This window comes from Grosmannia clavigera (genome assembly GCF_000143105.1).
Source record: "Grosmannia clavigera kw1407 unplaced genomic scaffold GCSC_97, whole genome shotgun sequence".
Classification (NCBI taxonomy): domain Eukaryota; kingdom Fungi; phylum Ascomycota; class Sordariomycetes; order Ophiostomatales; family Ophiostomataceae; genus Leptographium; species Leptographium clavigerum.
This window is the reverse complement of record NW_014040560.1, coordinates 822,285-837,235: the sequence shown is the minus strand read 5'-3', so window position 1 is coordinate 837,235 and position 14,951 is coordinate 822,285. Positions and strand designations below refer to the sequence as shown.

General features: G+C 58.3%; 4 protein-coding genes across 4 annotated transcripts; 1 reads left to right on the top strand and 3 right to left on the bottom strand.

The window, feature by feature from the left end:
* Positions 1-781: 781 nt before the first annotated feature.
* CMQ_4353 (nima-interacting protein) lies at positions 782-3,661 on the bottom strand (the record flags this gene model as incomplete). The annotated part of the gene is made up of 5 exons (XM_014312509.1): positions 782-2,023; positions 2,080-2,624; positions 2,676-2,855; positions 2,919-3,476; positions 3,538-3,661. The coding sequence occupies 5 exons, from the start codon at positions 3,659-3,661 to the stop codon at positions 782-784; spliced, it is 2,649 nt and encodes an 882-aa protein (XP_014167984.1).
* Positions 3,662-7,327: 3,666 nt separating this feature from the next.
* On the top strand, positions 7,328-8,891 carry CMQ_4658 (hmg box protein; the record flags this gene model as incomplete). The annotated part of the gene is made up of 3 exons (XM_014312814.1): positions 7,328-7,426; positions 8,010-8,402; positions 8,460-8,891. 3 exons carry the CDS (start codon positions 7,328-7,330, stop codon positions 8,889-8,891), a joined length of 924 nt encoding a protein of 307 aa, XP_014168289.1.
* A 775-nt stretch (positions 8,892-9,666) lies between these two features.
* CMQ_4376 (urease ure) lies at positions 9,667-12,228 on the bottom strand (the record flags this gene model as incomplete). The annotated part of the gene is made up of 1 exon (XM_014312532.1): positions 9,667-12,228. The coding sequence occupies one exon, from the start codon at positions 12,226-12,228 to the stop codon at positions 9,667-9,669; it is 2,562 nt and encodes an 853-aa protein (XP_014168007.1).
* Positions 12,229-12,516: 288 nt separating this feature from the next.
* Positions 12,517-14,517, bottom strand: CMQ_4449 (uncharacterized protein; the record flags this gene model as incomplete). Its single annotated transcript, XM_014312605.1, has 3 exons — positions 12,517-13,566; positions 13,726-14,193; positions 14,269-14,517. 3 exons carry the CDS (start codon positions 14,515-14,517, stop codon positions 12,517-12,519), a joined length of 1,767 nt encoding a protein of 588 aa, XP_014168080.1.
* Between the last annotated feature and the right edge of the window lie 434 nt (positions 14,518-14,951).

The window sequence follows — 14,951 nt, the reverse complement described above, 5'->3', positions numbered from 1 at the left end:
TTTTTGTACAATTCCTGCAGAATTCTATACATGAAGTCAATGCCATGCGTCTGATATACGGAAATTAATACTATGTACCTCTAACCAACAAGTGCTCTTTCAACGTCTTTGTCATCTGCCATTTGGATCGGGACGTCTGGTGCCATTTACTGCTCTATTTCCAACATTTACCAACTCTTTTAATAGGACTGAAATGTGATACGCCTAACTGAAACTTAGTAACACAATATGTGATAGCAAGATTGCATCCGAAGCCCCTGAAAGACCCGAGACTGTTGTTCTGTTCGTTTTATCTTTAGACTTGACTTGCCCCTAGCAGTACGGCTTTCATCAACATACTACTTCGCATATGCACTCTTTACCCTTTAGTGCCCCCCCTACTTTCCCGTTCGACCGCTGTAGTTGACAGATAGCAAAATAATGAAATGCATCACCGCCGCATCAATAAGTTACAAAAAAAAGTGTACAATTCAATCCTTGGATTTGGCTCTCATTTCGACATTCTGCCATTCATCTACCCGGCCTTCGTAAATCAACTCTTCTATCCTGCCATCTTACGTCCTGCCCACCGGTACTCGGTTACACTCATCGAACCACATAATTTGTATTCTGAAGATTCTTCTGAAGATTCAAAGCCCAATCAGAGGAAGAGCCCAGTGGAGTGACACAGTATAAATTGATCAGTCTTGATTGCCCGATATATGCTCTGGATTGTCTCACCCTAATCTCGACTTATACTCATCGTTCGACGTCTCTCGTATTCCCCCTCTAATGTGGGTTTCTAGCAACCCCATCCTTCATGGTGTCTCTCATGTTTTACCTCATCATCGTCGAAGATGGTTCGCGCTTCCCGCACGATCCCATCAAAGAAGCCGGCGCGTGCTTCCTCATCGGAGCGCTGCGGCGGTATAGAATACTCTTCGCCATACACATTCGACCGTCCGCCACGTCTAGACGGCTCTTCTTCCTCTCTCTGGTCTTCCCATCCACGATCCTCCCGGCTCCGTCTGCCGCTGCTCCGTCTGCCGCCCCGCCCTTCGTCTTCTTCACCGTGCTCATGCCTTTGGCGCCAGCCTTCGTCTCCGCTCGAGACATCTCGTCTTCGATCCTCGCCAAACCTTTCTTCTCTCTCCTCACGGTACCCCCCCCTACCGTCTGCCCATCCGCGCTCTTCACGCTCTTCATAGGTGTTGCTGTGAGTTGTGTGAGTCTCAGCCCGCTCTTCGAAGCCGTATCCGACAACCCGCCCTCCGCGGCCCTCCTCGTCTTGCTCATAGCGGCGGTAGTCGGTGCGCTCCTCGCCGTCGGGATAATCAGTACGCGTATACTCAGCTTGAGCGTATCGTTTTCCGTCCTCGGTGCGGCCGTATTGCGTATATGTCTGGCTGTAGCTCCCATCATCATCCCGGCGACTGCTAACCGACGGGGCGGAAGCTTGCTGAAAGCCAGATCCTAGGAAAGAGCTGGCCGCTCCTAGAAGGCCCCCGAGTCCGGATGCTCCAGCCAGACCGGCCAAGCTCGACTGGTTGCCGCCTGACTGTTCTGAAAGCTGAAGGCCAGTCTGCTGCTGAACAAAGCTCGAGACTCCACTGGTGAGGCCGCCGACAATGGCACTGGCCGCCGCGGAGGCGATGCGGTCCTCCGGTGAATCGTCCGAGTTTCCGCCATAGGTCTTCTGCATGCTAAGCGGATGTCCACAGCCATGTCCCGTGTCATGAACACCCTCTTTGTGGTTTTCGCCACGCTCTACTCCTCTGCGAGATAGCTTGTTGCGGTAGTCCTGTCTTTCATCATCAGGCATACTTTGCCACCACTCCTCAACGGATTGGAACATGAGAGCACGGCCATCTTGGGCACCGTCCTCGCCCATGGCCCGTTGGGCAGGGTGATGCAAGACGCCGTTGACGATGCGGTTTAGTGTACGGTTCACGTCGATGGAGTCGTTATCCCAAGCATCCATGAGCTGTGGCACTACCCAAGCCACCACCTTACTGGCGGTGCGGCCAGCGATTTCGTTGAGAATCTGATCGGGTTAGAAGAGAATGCAACAAAGACGAGCAGCGTAAGGAGCGAACATACGTTGCTAAAGTGGTCCTTGGACAGCATGGAATGGGTTGGGTCGGTACAGTAATCGTCGTTAAACACGATGAGCTGTTCGGCCTGGCTGCTCTGGATAATCTCGGACGAGCCAGTACTCAGTTCATTCTGAACCTGGTGGATGATAGGAATGACAAAGGGAGCAATGATCGAGAAGACAAAGACGGAAAGCTGTTCCTCTAGCTGTTCGATAAGTTTGGGCAGTACAGGGATCTGTTCGACGGCCTCGGTGATCGATTTGATGATTTCGTCATGGAATTCAATGGCTGGCATGATCTGCTTGAAGACAAACTGGATGTGCCTCGTAAATTCCTCAGGCTCAAGTGGGGACACAGTCATCTGTTCCATTTGTGCCGCGTTGGCGTTGTTTTGGATGTTGTCCAGCTTCTGCGTCTTGCTGCCGCCGCCAAAGAGACCACTCGGAAACATGTCAAGAAGGTTGCGCAGGGCGCTCGTGTCACTGTTCTGGCCGTTTTGCAACGTTCCCTCCAGCTCCTGAATCTCGTTCTGGGTCAATTTGTCGGACACTATGCGAAGTTAGCAATTACATCTCTCGACAACAAGGCAGGGACACATACCCTCGCCAGTGACAGAGTGCAAGAAGTCAACACCACCAAAAGTTCCCGTGATACAGGGATACACCTGGTGCCTGGCACCTCTGAGACGGATTGTTGTGTCGCGGCCAACGTGGGGGAAGACCTCAGTTTCGCCCATCTCAATCAAGGCAAGCTCAGTGTAGTTGCTATGGGCCAGGAAATCTAGGCAGGTTAGCGGGGGTGATACTGGGAAGGGGGGCAGGGATGTGGGCTTTGAATGCATACCCTCTAGACAGTGAAGTCCGGTACCCAAAAGACGCAGGGCCTCGTAGAAATCTGCCTTGTTTTTCGAGCGCCGGTAAGAACGGCCCAGCTCAATGCAGCGGCCGAATAGCTTGCGAACGTGGTAGGCGCTGGTCATGATGTTGGCACGCTCATTGGCAATGTAGTTTTTCATTCCGGTCTCGGGATCGATAGCGAGCTCCACACGCTCGTTGACGGGGCCGCGAAGACGGCGATCATAGCGGCGGGCATCGACATTGTCGGCATAGTTCTTGGGGTTGTCGATGTGGTCCTCGGGGCGGTAGCAGCCAAGGCGGTCAGCAGTGACCTCAAACTCCTTGGAGCCGAATCCAAACGTCAGGAAGCCGAGGACACAGAGCAGCAGGCGGATGGCCTCCGAGGAGACGGCCTTGACGGTGCCGACATCGATGGCTTGGCTGTAGTCGCGCAGCCAGTTGCCAAAGTAGACACGAGAGACGGCGAGCTTGTCGAACTTCTTGCCGCCGACGGCGCGGGCCATGAGCAGCTTCAAGAGGGTGTCTTCAATGTCACCATGGCGCCCTGAGTCAAGACAAAGGTTAGCAAGGACGACTTCAACTCGGCTTCTCGGGTGTACACCGACAATTCTGGCCTTCGACCTTGGATATGCCGGCAATGTTGCCGGCTCCAAAGGCGTGCACATGGCCGATGAGCAAGAGGAAGACGAAAGCCCCTATGAGAAGGGGAGGTGGGTTGAGAGAGGGCATGGCAGTTTGCGTTCGTATGCTGCTGCCGACAGATTAGCAATGTGTCTTCATGAGAAGAGCTCGCGGTGGGGTTCTTTACCGGTGCGGAACAAAATTACGGAAGCTCTGGGTCTGGAAGCGTATAGCTCGTCTCGGCAGAGTGGAAGAATAACGAGTTTTGGATCGAGGAGGAGGAGATGTGTCGGGAAAAGAGGTGGAAAAAATAGGATACGAGACGCTTTTAGAGACTGAGCTTGAGCAAAGATAATCCGAGATTGAGGACTGGTGGCCTCCTGCCGTGACAGTGCCAAGATGCCAAGAGAGAAGGAACGGGGCACCCCTCTTTCCTACTTTGGCGATGATGACCTGACGCGCAGAGAGGGGCACGACGGCCAAACTATGGCCATTCGTGCACTTGCAAGCTGAACCAGCCTAGGCAACCCACGGTCCTAGATTCGGGGACAAGTAGTGTTTTCTTTGGTATCGTGACACGAGCGGTGGGCGTTACGCGTAATTGCTGCAGGAGAGAAGTGGGAAAACAGCACAGCCCAGACCGCAATGCAGCCAAAGGCAGTTACTTGAACGGTCCAGGTTAGACCACGGGGACAGACCGCCATCACCGATACGAGAAACGAGAACGTCCAGGCAAACAGCAGTCCATAGTATCGCCGTTGCTGAGGAGCATTGTGCCAATGCTGCCTGCTTGGGCGACCTGTATCTCGATTCGGTCCTCAGACACGTGATCCACCCTCGAGGCAGACAGGGCAGAACCAGAAGAGTTTTGCGAGAAATAAGAGCCGGCAGCACCGCTGATGCGCCCTCGCTTTACTTTCGCGTGCTTCTGTTTTATTTTCCGGTGGCCACTCGGCTCGTGCCGACGCCAGACCAGCTCAGCTAGGTCGACTCTAAAAACGGTCCGCGTCCTGCAACGGTTTTTGTTTCTGTCTCTGTTCCACCCGTTCGGCTTGCTGCTTCTGTCTGCATCGTCTAACCCGTTCTTGCTTTTTTTTTTATACCTTCAGCCGTACTTCGTATACGTAAGCTGAGCTGCAATGTCCATCGGGGAGAGAGAGGCTATCTATCAGGCACGGAATGTGCTCCTGTGTTGTCTGTGCCAGCCTGCCGCTGCCGCCCATCATTACTATTCGACTTATGACGCAACGACGCGGTTGAAAGCCAGGCAAGGAGGACCCGGAATACGCATGGAGCTTTGCAGTTGTCTCCCACGAACTGGTCTGGACGTCAGACATGCTGATAAAAGCGACTCACATGCACATGATCCTGCCATGTTGCGGCCGAGGAGCCGATCAGCCAGAGGCGCGCTCAAGCAGCCAAACCTGGGACCTCGAGAGGGATGTGCAGTTCGCTACATGCTCATCACGGGCGGACTGAATGTGCCATGATATCCTACCGTCCGGTCTCGAGGTGAGCGTCGACAGATGCGCCTGCGCGACTTCCTGCCTCGCCGGGTTGAAGCCGTGGGGAAAGCCGCTCCGACCCAGCACTGCATTTTGTGGGAAGCTGTATTCTGTAGTCTTACCCGCGTTGCTCAAACCTCTACGCCCTAGACGAGACGCGACAGGTGCCAGAATGGGGGCCCGAGGCGGCGCGCCTGGCCGGACGCTTTCTGTAGAGTGGTTTTTTTTTGACAGTCGCAGAGACTTCTGTGCTTTGCGCGGCGTCGATCCGCCAGAAGGGGTTTGGGCCTGGCGTAAGTGTGTGGCAACAGCAGTCTAGGTAAGATACATAGCCGCCCAGATGCTGTGAACATCTGTCGTTTTTCCTTCTCTGGAGGCTGGCAGCCTGAAAATGGGTGGCAAGCGGGAGTCTCTGGCGGGCCTGCGAGCTCGCCGCTGAAGGTCAGCGAGAAAGAGAGCGGGGGATGCCTGGGTATCGGAAAAGCAGCGGCTCCTGGGGCGCGGGCAGAGAAGAGAAAAAGAGGGGGGAGGGGGACCACTGTCGGCAACGGAGAGTGTTACAAAGACGCGAGTGGGTGCTGGGGCTGCCACTGACTGGCTGGAGTGTTTTAGTGAAATTACAAGCCCCAGCAGCGCCTTTTCGCAGCAAGGATTGCATGGTGGCTTTTCCGATTAAGCCCGAAATGGCGCCAGAGGACAGGCAGGAGCTGCAATCAGTAAGCGGCTGGGCGGCCGAGAAAAGGCAGAAAGGCAGCCCACCACCATTTCTGTCCTGCTTTTAATTTTATTTTTCAGGAATGGCGGGAAGCGCAGCAGACGCAGCGCTCGTATCACAAGCACCCGGAACAGGCGTCCGCCCTCCGCCCTCCCCTCTCCCCCCCCTCTTAGCCAACCGTTTGGGCCTTCAGAGGTCCTTTTTCATTGGGCAGGGCCCCCAACGAGCGCTGGCGAGTATTTTTAAATTATTTAGTATTGAGTGTGACACGACCGGATGATACCCAAGCAATCAGTAATAATCTGTAGTTAAAACGGCCCGTAGTAGCAAGGCCAATAAGCACATGGTAAGATACTTTGCAGAGGCGCCGGCGCGACATTGCTAGATGCCCCAACTCTGGTCCATCCAGAACAGCACGGCCGTCTGTCGCGGCGCATCGCGTCCGCTCCAGCGGGCCTGGCACAAAACACGACCGCCCGACGACGGCGAAAAATGGCCAGAGTTGCAGGCCGGCGCCGACACATGCGCTGCTGCGAGCGGGTGGGCGTGCAAGAGGAGAAGAGGGCAATCTCGTGACATAGCATGCGACACCAGCTGCAGCCAGGTACCCAAGTACAGATGAGACGCCTGCGAAGTATCTTACTGCTGTGTGGTATGCGAATGGGGCAGCGATAGGTGCTGCAGGCAGAGCACACTAGTAGCAGAAAAGGAAGCCAGCGTGGCCAGCGTGGCCCAGCAGCCAGCCAGCAGCGAGTGTAGCGTGTAGCGCGCATTATCATGTGGTGCGCGGCGGGCGGATCTGCGACGGGGCGCACTGGAGGGGGGAAAGAGGGACTGAGGGCGCGAGGGAATAGCGGCTGTTCTGAGGCAGATCAGTACTAATAACGTATCGTACAGGAAGGTGCTGATGCGGCGGAAAGAGCGAGGACGTAAAGTGGACAGACGTAGAGCACAGAAGGGGGCAGGGGCGACAAGGCAAACGGGCAGGCAGAAACGGGCAGTAAAAAGCGAGGTAAGATGCGAACTCGTTAGGCGGGCAGGCAAACGACAGGCAGTGACAGGGGTGCGGCCGTGGCTGCCGCACCTACCCTAGTAAGATATGGGCAGTTTACCGCCCACCAAGCGCCCTGCGCGAAAACAATATGCGAATAAAAAAAATACACTCGCAGACGGGTGGTGCCCACACCCACTAAGAAGAGAATAAAATGACAAGAGGAAAAAACCACCCACAGAAAAAAAAATAAACCAAAACAAATCAGCGCGTCCTCGCCCGGATTTCCAGCCGCCTATAACTTGGCACAGCCCCCCCAGTCCCCCCTTCGCGTGCGCCCAATTTCCCCCCCTCCTTCTGATTCCTCTTCTGATCTTCTTCTGATCCCCTCTGTGTTGCCCTTTGTTATCGCAGGCTCTCCAGCATCAAATAACTAAATCGTCGCGCATCCAGCCATCGTCTCGGACTACTGCCCGTCTTCAGCGCATCACCGGCCTGGAGTCAACCGACAGCATTATCGGTAAACGGACCCAAGCAGCAACTACAACAACCAACACACAAAAATGGCCCGTCCATCCAAGAAACAGCTCGCTGAGGCTGCTAAAGTCGACGTGCCGGCCAAGGTCATTGACGTCGACAACTTTATCAGAGTTCGCGATTCGGTGAGTCTGCAGCCCGTTTGCCCTGTCCTGCTCTTCTCTCTGCTTTGTTCACTTGCATTTCTTCCCCTCCCATCGTATTTCCTCCCAACGTCCAGGGCCACAGGGCATCTGCGACCGGCGAGCCCAAGCCCAAGAAAGCCGGCCTCATCGTTACCATTCCTTATCTGTCACGTCTCATGCTCTTGCTTTTACCCCATCGCACCAATCTCCCCATGCACTCCTCAATCTCCACACCGGCATGACAGCGTTTATGCTACAGCCTACGCTGGCGGCTCCTTCAAGTGTGCCGCATCCTATGCAGCGACCAAAAAGCCTCACATTTCCCCATTTTCATTTCATGATCAGCAAACAATCTCACATCATCACTGCACCACATTTCAATCTACATCAAACCGCCCGGTTTGTGACACCCGATGCAATGAAACGATATCATGTTGCAAATCCCGGTGCTTGCCGGCACTTGTTGTGATTGCATTTGCATCTCAGACGCAGTCCAGTGACGCGCCTGCATCCTCTCCGATCGAAAAGTTTGAGTAGAGAAGACCGACAACGACAAAGCAGTACGGTTGTTAACTTGCTTCAGGTATATGCACGTCTGTCTACCATCCAGGACCTGTTGAAGACGTTCTCGACGGACTACCTGCGCCAGACCAACCTCCTCCTTGGTGAGGGCACCAACCTGGAGCAGCCGGCCGAGTTTGCAGGGTTTGAGAATGCCATCAACCTGCTGCCGAACCCCGGCCCGCTATTGCAGCCGATGGCTGCTGTAGCGCAGCCGGCGGTTGAGGAGAAGAAGGAGCGGAAGAAGCGCACACACGACCCCAACGCACCTAAGCGACCGTTGACGCCGTACTTCCTGTACATGCAGACGGCACGCCCTATCATTGCCAACGATCTGGGGGTGGAGGCGCCGAAAGGTGCCGTCCAGGAGGAGGGCCAGCGTCGGTGGAGCACGATGAACGCGCACGACAAGGGTGTAAGTGCTTTGTCTCTTTATCTTCGCCTCTCTGTCTGTCTCATACTAATTGGCCAGGGCTGGGACCGGGCATACCAATACAACCTGCGGCTGTACAATGCACGGGTGCACTCGTATAAGTCTGGCAATGGCAACGCCCGTCTGATGACGGACGAGGAGGCGCTGAGGTATGCCGATGAGTTTCACATCCCGATGCCGACTAGCAAGGAGGTGGACACCAGCAACGACCAAGAGGCGATTGCGGAGCAGCTCCAGGCTGGCCCAGTCGAGGAGGAGGAAGAGGAAGAGGAAGAGGAGCAGCCGGCAGCCAAGACGCCCAAGTCAGCGAAGAAGGTGACTGGAAAGCGGAAGACGGCGACTCCTGGTGCAGAAGCAGAGGTGGCGACTCCGGCCAGCCCCGACAAGAAGCGCAAGCGACCCTCCAAGGTAACTGAGGAGAAAGAGCCAGAGCCCAAGAAGTCCGGACGCAAGAAGGCTAAGAGCGGTTAGGCGTTCTCGGATGTTCTTGTTGCTGATCCAAATATTGATCCTGCTCTCTTCAGAGTCTGAAATGAAAGTGACGGGACGCGATTAGCCTGTCTGTCACGCACCCGATCCTGCTTGCATACACGTATGCACATGCCCGATCCATGACACTCTTTGCGGCCTCGGCTTCCTCTTGCCTGTACAATTATCTTGTGTCTTTATTCTCTGCGAGGAGGAGACGGGGAGAGGAGGGGTGATGGAGGGCGTGCGGACTGGCCGAGCCGGACGGCAGTCTGGAGCAGAGCAGCCATGAAGGCGGAAGACGGAAAACGGAAGACGGAAGCAACAAGACGGACGGTGACAGCAAGCAAGCGACAAGGCTTGGGGCGACGGCGTGTGAGGCGGCGAAACTGGTTTGTGGCATTGTTTTCAATTATTTCTTATTGTCTGATGGCGATTTCGATGCGTCTGCGCTGTTGCGGGTATGGGATTTTACCGAGTTCTCTCTTTCTCTCTCTGGCTTGGGACGACTGGGGTTTGCTGGTTTACGATCTGCTTTGGTTTTGTCGTGTATGTTTCTGGGAGAAGGAGAGACAAAAGCAAGATGGGCAGGAGCGGGCAGGAGTCTGGGAAGGAGCTGTCTGAGCAAAATAGGTGTTATACCAATGATTTTGACTATTGATGTTGTAGCGTGTTGATCAGTGATGATTCGTTTAGATTTGCATTCAGTCGGAGGTCGCTTTTCAACGAGATCAACAATACTAGCCATACACCAGAGTATACAACCACAACACAACCACTAGTACACGAAATACTGCTGAGTCAGCGGCAAGGTCTCACTCGGAGCAGCCATGCACGGCTGGCCATCGGCCAAGACGGTGTACGCCTCCGGGTCGACCTTGACATCGGGACGGGCGTCGTTGAGGCGCATGTCGTTCTTGGTGAGGGCGCGGCAGCGGCGGACGGGTTCGACGCGTTTGCGAAGGCCGTAGGAGGCGACGCGGCCGTTGTCGATGCTGGCCTGGCTGACAAAGGCGACGGAGGCGGCCGGGACGAGGGGAGCGAACATGGGGCGACCAAGGACGGGCTGAACGGTGGGAATGGAAGCGTTGGGGTCGCCGATATGGGCCCAGGCGATGAGGCCGCTCTTGAGGACGAGCGCCGGCTTGACGCCGAACCAGGCGGGATCCCAGACGGCGAGGTCGGCGAGGCGGCCGGTCTCGACGCTGCCGACGAGATGAGCCATGCCCTGGGCGACGGCCGGATTGACCGTGTACTTGGCGACGTAGCGGCGGGCACGAAAGTTGTCGGCATCGGTGGCGGCATCCTCGGGCAGGCGGCCGCGCTGCAGGCGATTTTTGTGAGCCGTGTTCCAGGTGCGCAGCACAACCTCACCACAGCGACCCATGGCCTGCGAGTCGCTGCTCAGCATGCTGATGGCACCCAGGTCGTGCAGCACGTCCTCGGCCGCGATGGTCTCGGCCCGGATGCGCGACTCGGCAAAGGCCACGTCTTCGGGAATGGCCCGCGACAGGTGGTGGCACACCATCAACATGTCCAGGTGCTCGTCCAGCGTGTTGCGCGTGTACGGCCGCGTCGGATTCGTGCTCGACGGCAGCACGTTGGCCAGCCCGACCACGCTGATAATGTCGGGCGCGTGGCCGCCGCCGGCTCCTTCGGTGTGGTACGTGTGGATGGTCCGGCCGCCGATCGCCGCCACCGTGCTCTCGACAAAACCGCTCTCGTTGAGCGTGTCCGTGTGGATCAGACACTGCACGTCCGTCTCCTCGCATACCCGCAGACATGCGTCGATCGCTGCCGGCGTCGAGCCCCAGTCCTCGTGCAGCTTCAGCCCGCATGCACCTGCTGCTACCTGCTCGCGCAGTGCCCGTTCGTCGCTGTCGTTGCCCTTGCCCGTGATCCCCACGTTGACCGGCAGTCCGTCGACGGCCTGCAGCATCTGCTGGATGTAGTGTCCGCCCGGCGTGCACGTCGTCGCCGAGGTGCCCGCGCTCGGCCCCGTACCGCCGCCCAAAAGCGTCGTCACCCCGGCCGCCAGCGCCTCTTGTGCCTGCTGCGGACAGATCAGGTGGATGTGCGTGTCGACCGCGCCGGCCGTCACGATCCGTCCCTCGGCCGCCACCACGTCTGTGCAGCTGCCGACAACCATGCAGGCCGGCGACACGTCCATCACGTCCGGGTTGCCAGCCTTGCCCAGACCCACGATCACGCCGCCCTTGATGCCAATGTCGGCCTTGAAGATGCCCGTCCAGTCCAGCACCAGTGCGTTGGTCACCACCAGGTCCAGACAATCGGCGTCGGCCCGTCCGGATGCCTGGCCCATGCCCTCGCGCAGCGTCTTGCCGCCGCCAAACTTGCACTCGTCGCCGCGGCCGTGTGCTGCCGTCAGGTCCTGCTCTACCTGCACCCACAGCGCTGTCGCGCCCAGCCGCACGAGGTCGCCCGTCGTCGGCCCAAACATGGCCGCGTATGCTGCCCGGCTCATCTGTGCCCCATCCAAGACCGTCGTGCCCAGGTCGCCCAGCGGCTCGGCCGTCCCGCCGGCGTGGGCGAATCCAGCCTCCTGCAGCTTCGCCACGATGGCCTCGGCCCGCGACAGGTCCACTGGCCCCGACGCCAGGTTGTTGCCGCCGCGAATTACCCGCTTTCCGCCAATGGCCACCAGCGTGACCGTGCGCGTGTCGCCTGGCTCAAATCGTACCGACGTGCCGGCCGGAATGTCCAGCCGGAACCCGTACGCTGCCAGCCGGTCAAACTGCAGCTGTGCGTTCGTCTCGATAAAGTGGTAGTGGCTGCCCACCTGCACCGGTCGGTCGCCGCCGTTGGTCACCGCCAGTCGGACTCGTGCTCGGCCTTCGTTCAGCCGCAGCATCGGCAGCGCTTTCGTCGTCTCGCCCGCCTGCTGCCGCACCACCACCACCGCGCCCGGCTGTGCCGCTGCCTCGTACTCCTCCGCTGCTTGTGGCGGAAACAGGCTCGCGTCTGGCACCGGCAAAAAGCTCCCGTACAGCGCCTGGGCCAGGTCGCCGTCGTCTGTCTTGATCGGGTCGTGTACCGTCACCAGGTACGTCCCGCTCGGGAACGTGCCTTCCACCTGGATCTCGCGCAGCGTCGAGCACACCGACGGCAGCACGTGGCGCCGTCCCAGCATCGTCGCCCCTATCGCCATCAGGTCTGCCACGCTGTGTCGTCCGTCGCGGATCAGCTCCTGCAGGTTGCTCGCAATCAGCGCCACTGCCTCGCCGTGGTTCAGCCGCAACCCGCGCGCCAGCCGTCGCTGCGCCACGAATCCGAGCTGCGAGATCACAAGCTTGTCCACCTCTCTGGGAATGAGATGCATCTTGTCACGTCTGGTTGTGTTGGTGAGAAGGTGAGAAGAGCTTCCGATTCTAGTATTCGTACGTATCTAAGCCACCCCGCAGTGCTCTTTCCTGATAAGCCCGCTGTCACACTTGGCGCCTCGTTCCTTCTTATCTCAGCCTGGCTGTCGCCGGCTTCCGTTAATACCAATAAATTCCAGACAGCTACTATACAGCTACTATACAGCTTTCCCTACCTTGCAGCTCATCCTCAACGCCTTGATCGCTTGCTGATCAGCAAAACCCATACACACAATGCAAACACCTCGTCACCCTCTGTACACCATCTCCAGATCCTCGATCCCCGCCTCGATAATGTCCATGTGCAGCCGCAAGTCCAGTCCCAAGTGCCCCAAATCTGGCCTTGAGTCCTCTCCCGCAAACCGACCCTGCAGCTGCTGCAGCGTGCCTCGCAGGCTTGCCAGCTCGTCTAGCACCTTGCTCGTCTGCCGCACCGTCGCGTCGTGTCGCTCCCGCACCGTCTGCAGCTGTGCCGCGTGTTCTTCCCACTGCTGAAGAGCCCGGGACGCCTTGTCGGTCGCCGATCCGACCGCACTCCGAAGCATGGCTCCCAGCAACCGCCAGAGCACGTTTGCGTCTGTGTCTGCTTCTCGGTCTCGGTCTCGGTCTGGGCCGGTTGCCTCCGCCCGAGACACCCCTGTCAGCTCGTCGAGTCGACCCGCCACTACTGCCTGCACCGCCTCCAGATGCATGCCCGCTGCCTCGAGAGCTGTCAGTACCGCCTCGGCCTCGTTCACCCGGCAGCCCGTCTTCGTCACCAGCGTGTTTGCGTGTCGCCGGTACGCTTCGACCAGGGCGTGCCGGCTGCTGCTGCTGCCAGACCTCTTCCTGGCGGACGAGCCCGAAGAGCCAAGCCTCAACATCCGTGGCAGCCAGCTCTCCTCTCCTTCCATCTCGCCCTCTCCCTCTATCCTTCCCACCTTGCCCGTCTGTCCCATCCGTCGCAGCTGCACCAGCGTCCGCCGCGTCGCGTGTGCCAACGTGTCAGCTGCCATCGCCCCCGCGCCGGTCTGGAAGCGCGCCAGCGCCAACGATACCCCCTTGGCTGCCTCCAGGTACTCGTCCAGCTCCAGCAGCAGGAGCGCCTCACGACTGGGTAATGGCGTCGACGTTGACGGTGGCACGGCCGATGATGGTGCCATCACCGCCGCCGTCGATCGCCGGCTTTGGGCCGCCTGCAGGGCCAACCTCAGGTCTTTGGTGCGTGCCCGCGCCAGCAGCCACGTCTCCTGGGCGGTCGTCCCGCCAGATGCCTGGCTTGCCGCCACATGGTCGCGCACCACGGCCGCCACTTGTGTCTGCACGCGCATCAGTTTGCTAGCATCGCGTGAGAGACTGCCGGAGTCGGTTCTGCTGGTTCTGCTGGTCCTGCTGGTTCTGTCGGTGCTGCTGCTGCTGCTGCTCGTGTCCTGGCTGCCACGGGGCCTCCACGTAGGACCGCTCTTGCGAACGCCAACCCTTCTGTCGTCGTCGTGGGTGGTCGAGTTGTCGATGGCGTTCTCAACCAGCGCCGGACCCGCCCTTGACTCAGCTACAGTTCTTGCCGGGGCACAGACGTCCAGGTTGAGCCAGGCTACGGCCGGGATGCTGCACGTGGGCACCACGGCCTCTGCGTAGATTGACCGCGCCGTGCTGTTGGCTGGCCCCCCGGGCCCAAAGAGGGTGCCGCAGCCGACGAGGACGGCGACGAAGAGGGCGACAGACGGGAGGCGAAGAGTGGTTTTGGGTGACGAGGTTGTAGTTGTAGTTTTAGCTGTGGTAATTGTAGTAGTTTTAGTAGTGGCGTTAGTTGCTGTAGCTGCGGTTAAAACGGTCTGATTGCTGCAGTGGCTAGACGGCCTGTCTCTCTGTGCAGGACTGCCCCTGTGATTGACGCCCACATCCACACTGGGCATGTGGAACTCCGGCTCAGGCGTGCGATAAGCCTGGTGGTCGAGGCGGTCGGTCCTGCTGCTGCTGCTGTGGCCGCTGCAGCCGCTGGCCAGCGGGCTCTGCCGCACCGACGACGGCAGCGACGGTTGGAAGGGCGACCGCAGCAGCACGCGCGGGTCGTCGTCGTCATCCTCAGCGCGGCGCAGAAACGTCTGGATGTCGTCGTCCTGCGACTCCTGTGACTCCTGCGACTCCTGCGACGGCTGGCCGCTCGAAAGAAACAGGTCGTCCTCGAGGGGCACGACCGACGTGTCGAAGCTGTCGTGCTCGCCGTCCACCATCCGCCACGAGCTCTCGACCGCCAGGGTGGCAGGCATAGCAAAGATGTTAAGTTGTAAACGATACGCAATGACGAGCAGGTGCACGATGCAAGATAGAGTCAAGATGGAAAACTGTGCGAGTTCAATGTATATAGGACAATAAGTGCGACAATTGCGACAAATGCGACAAGTGCGGCGACAGAGCGCGATGCGCCGCAATAAGATATGGAGATATATTCAGCCGTGACGCGTCCTTGTTTGTTGATGCGATGCCGTCTCAACCAGAAGCAGAGGCAGACAGAGCGAGCGCACACGAAGAAAGCGAAAGGCTTTGAGTCACATCATCGGTGGACTGCATGCGTGAAGAATAGCACGGCAGCCTTGAACACGGGCTTTGACCGGGGGGCTGGGGGGGGTTTGTGCTTTTGGGTCACAAGATGTGGAGGGGGGGACGGACTCTCGGTGACGGACGAGTGACGGGCAGATAAGAC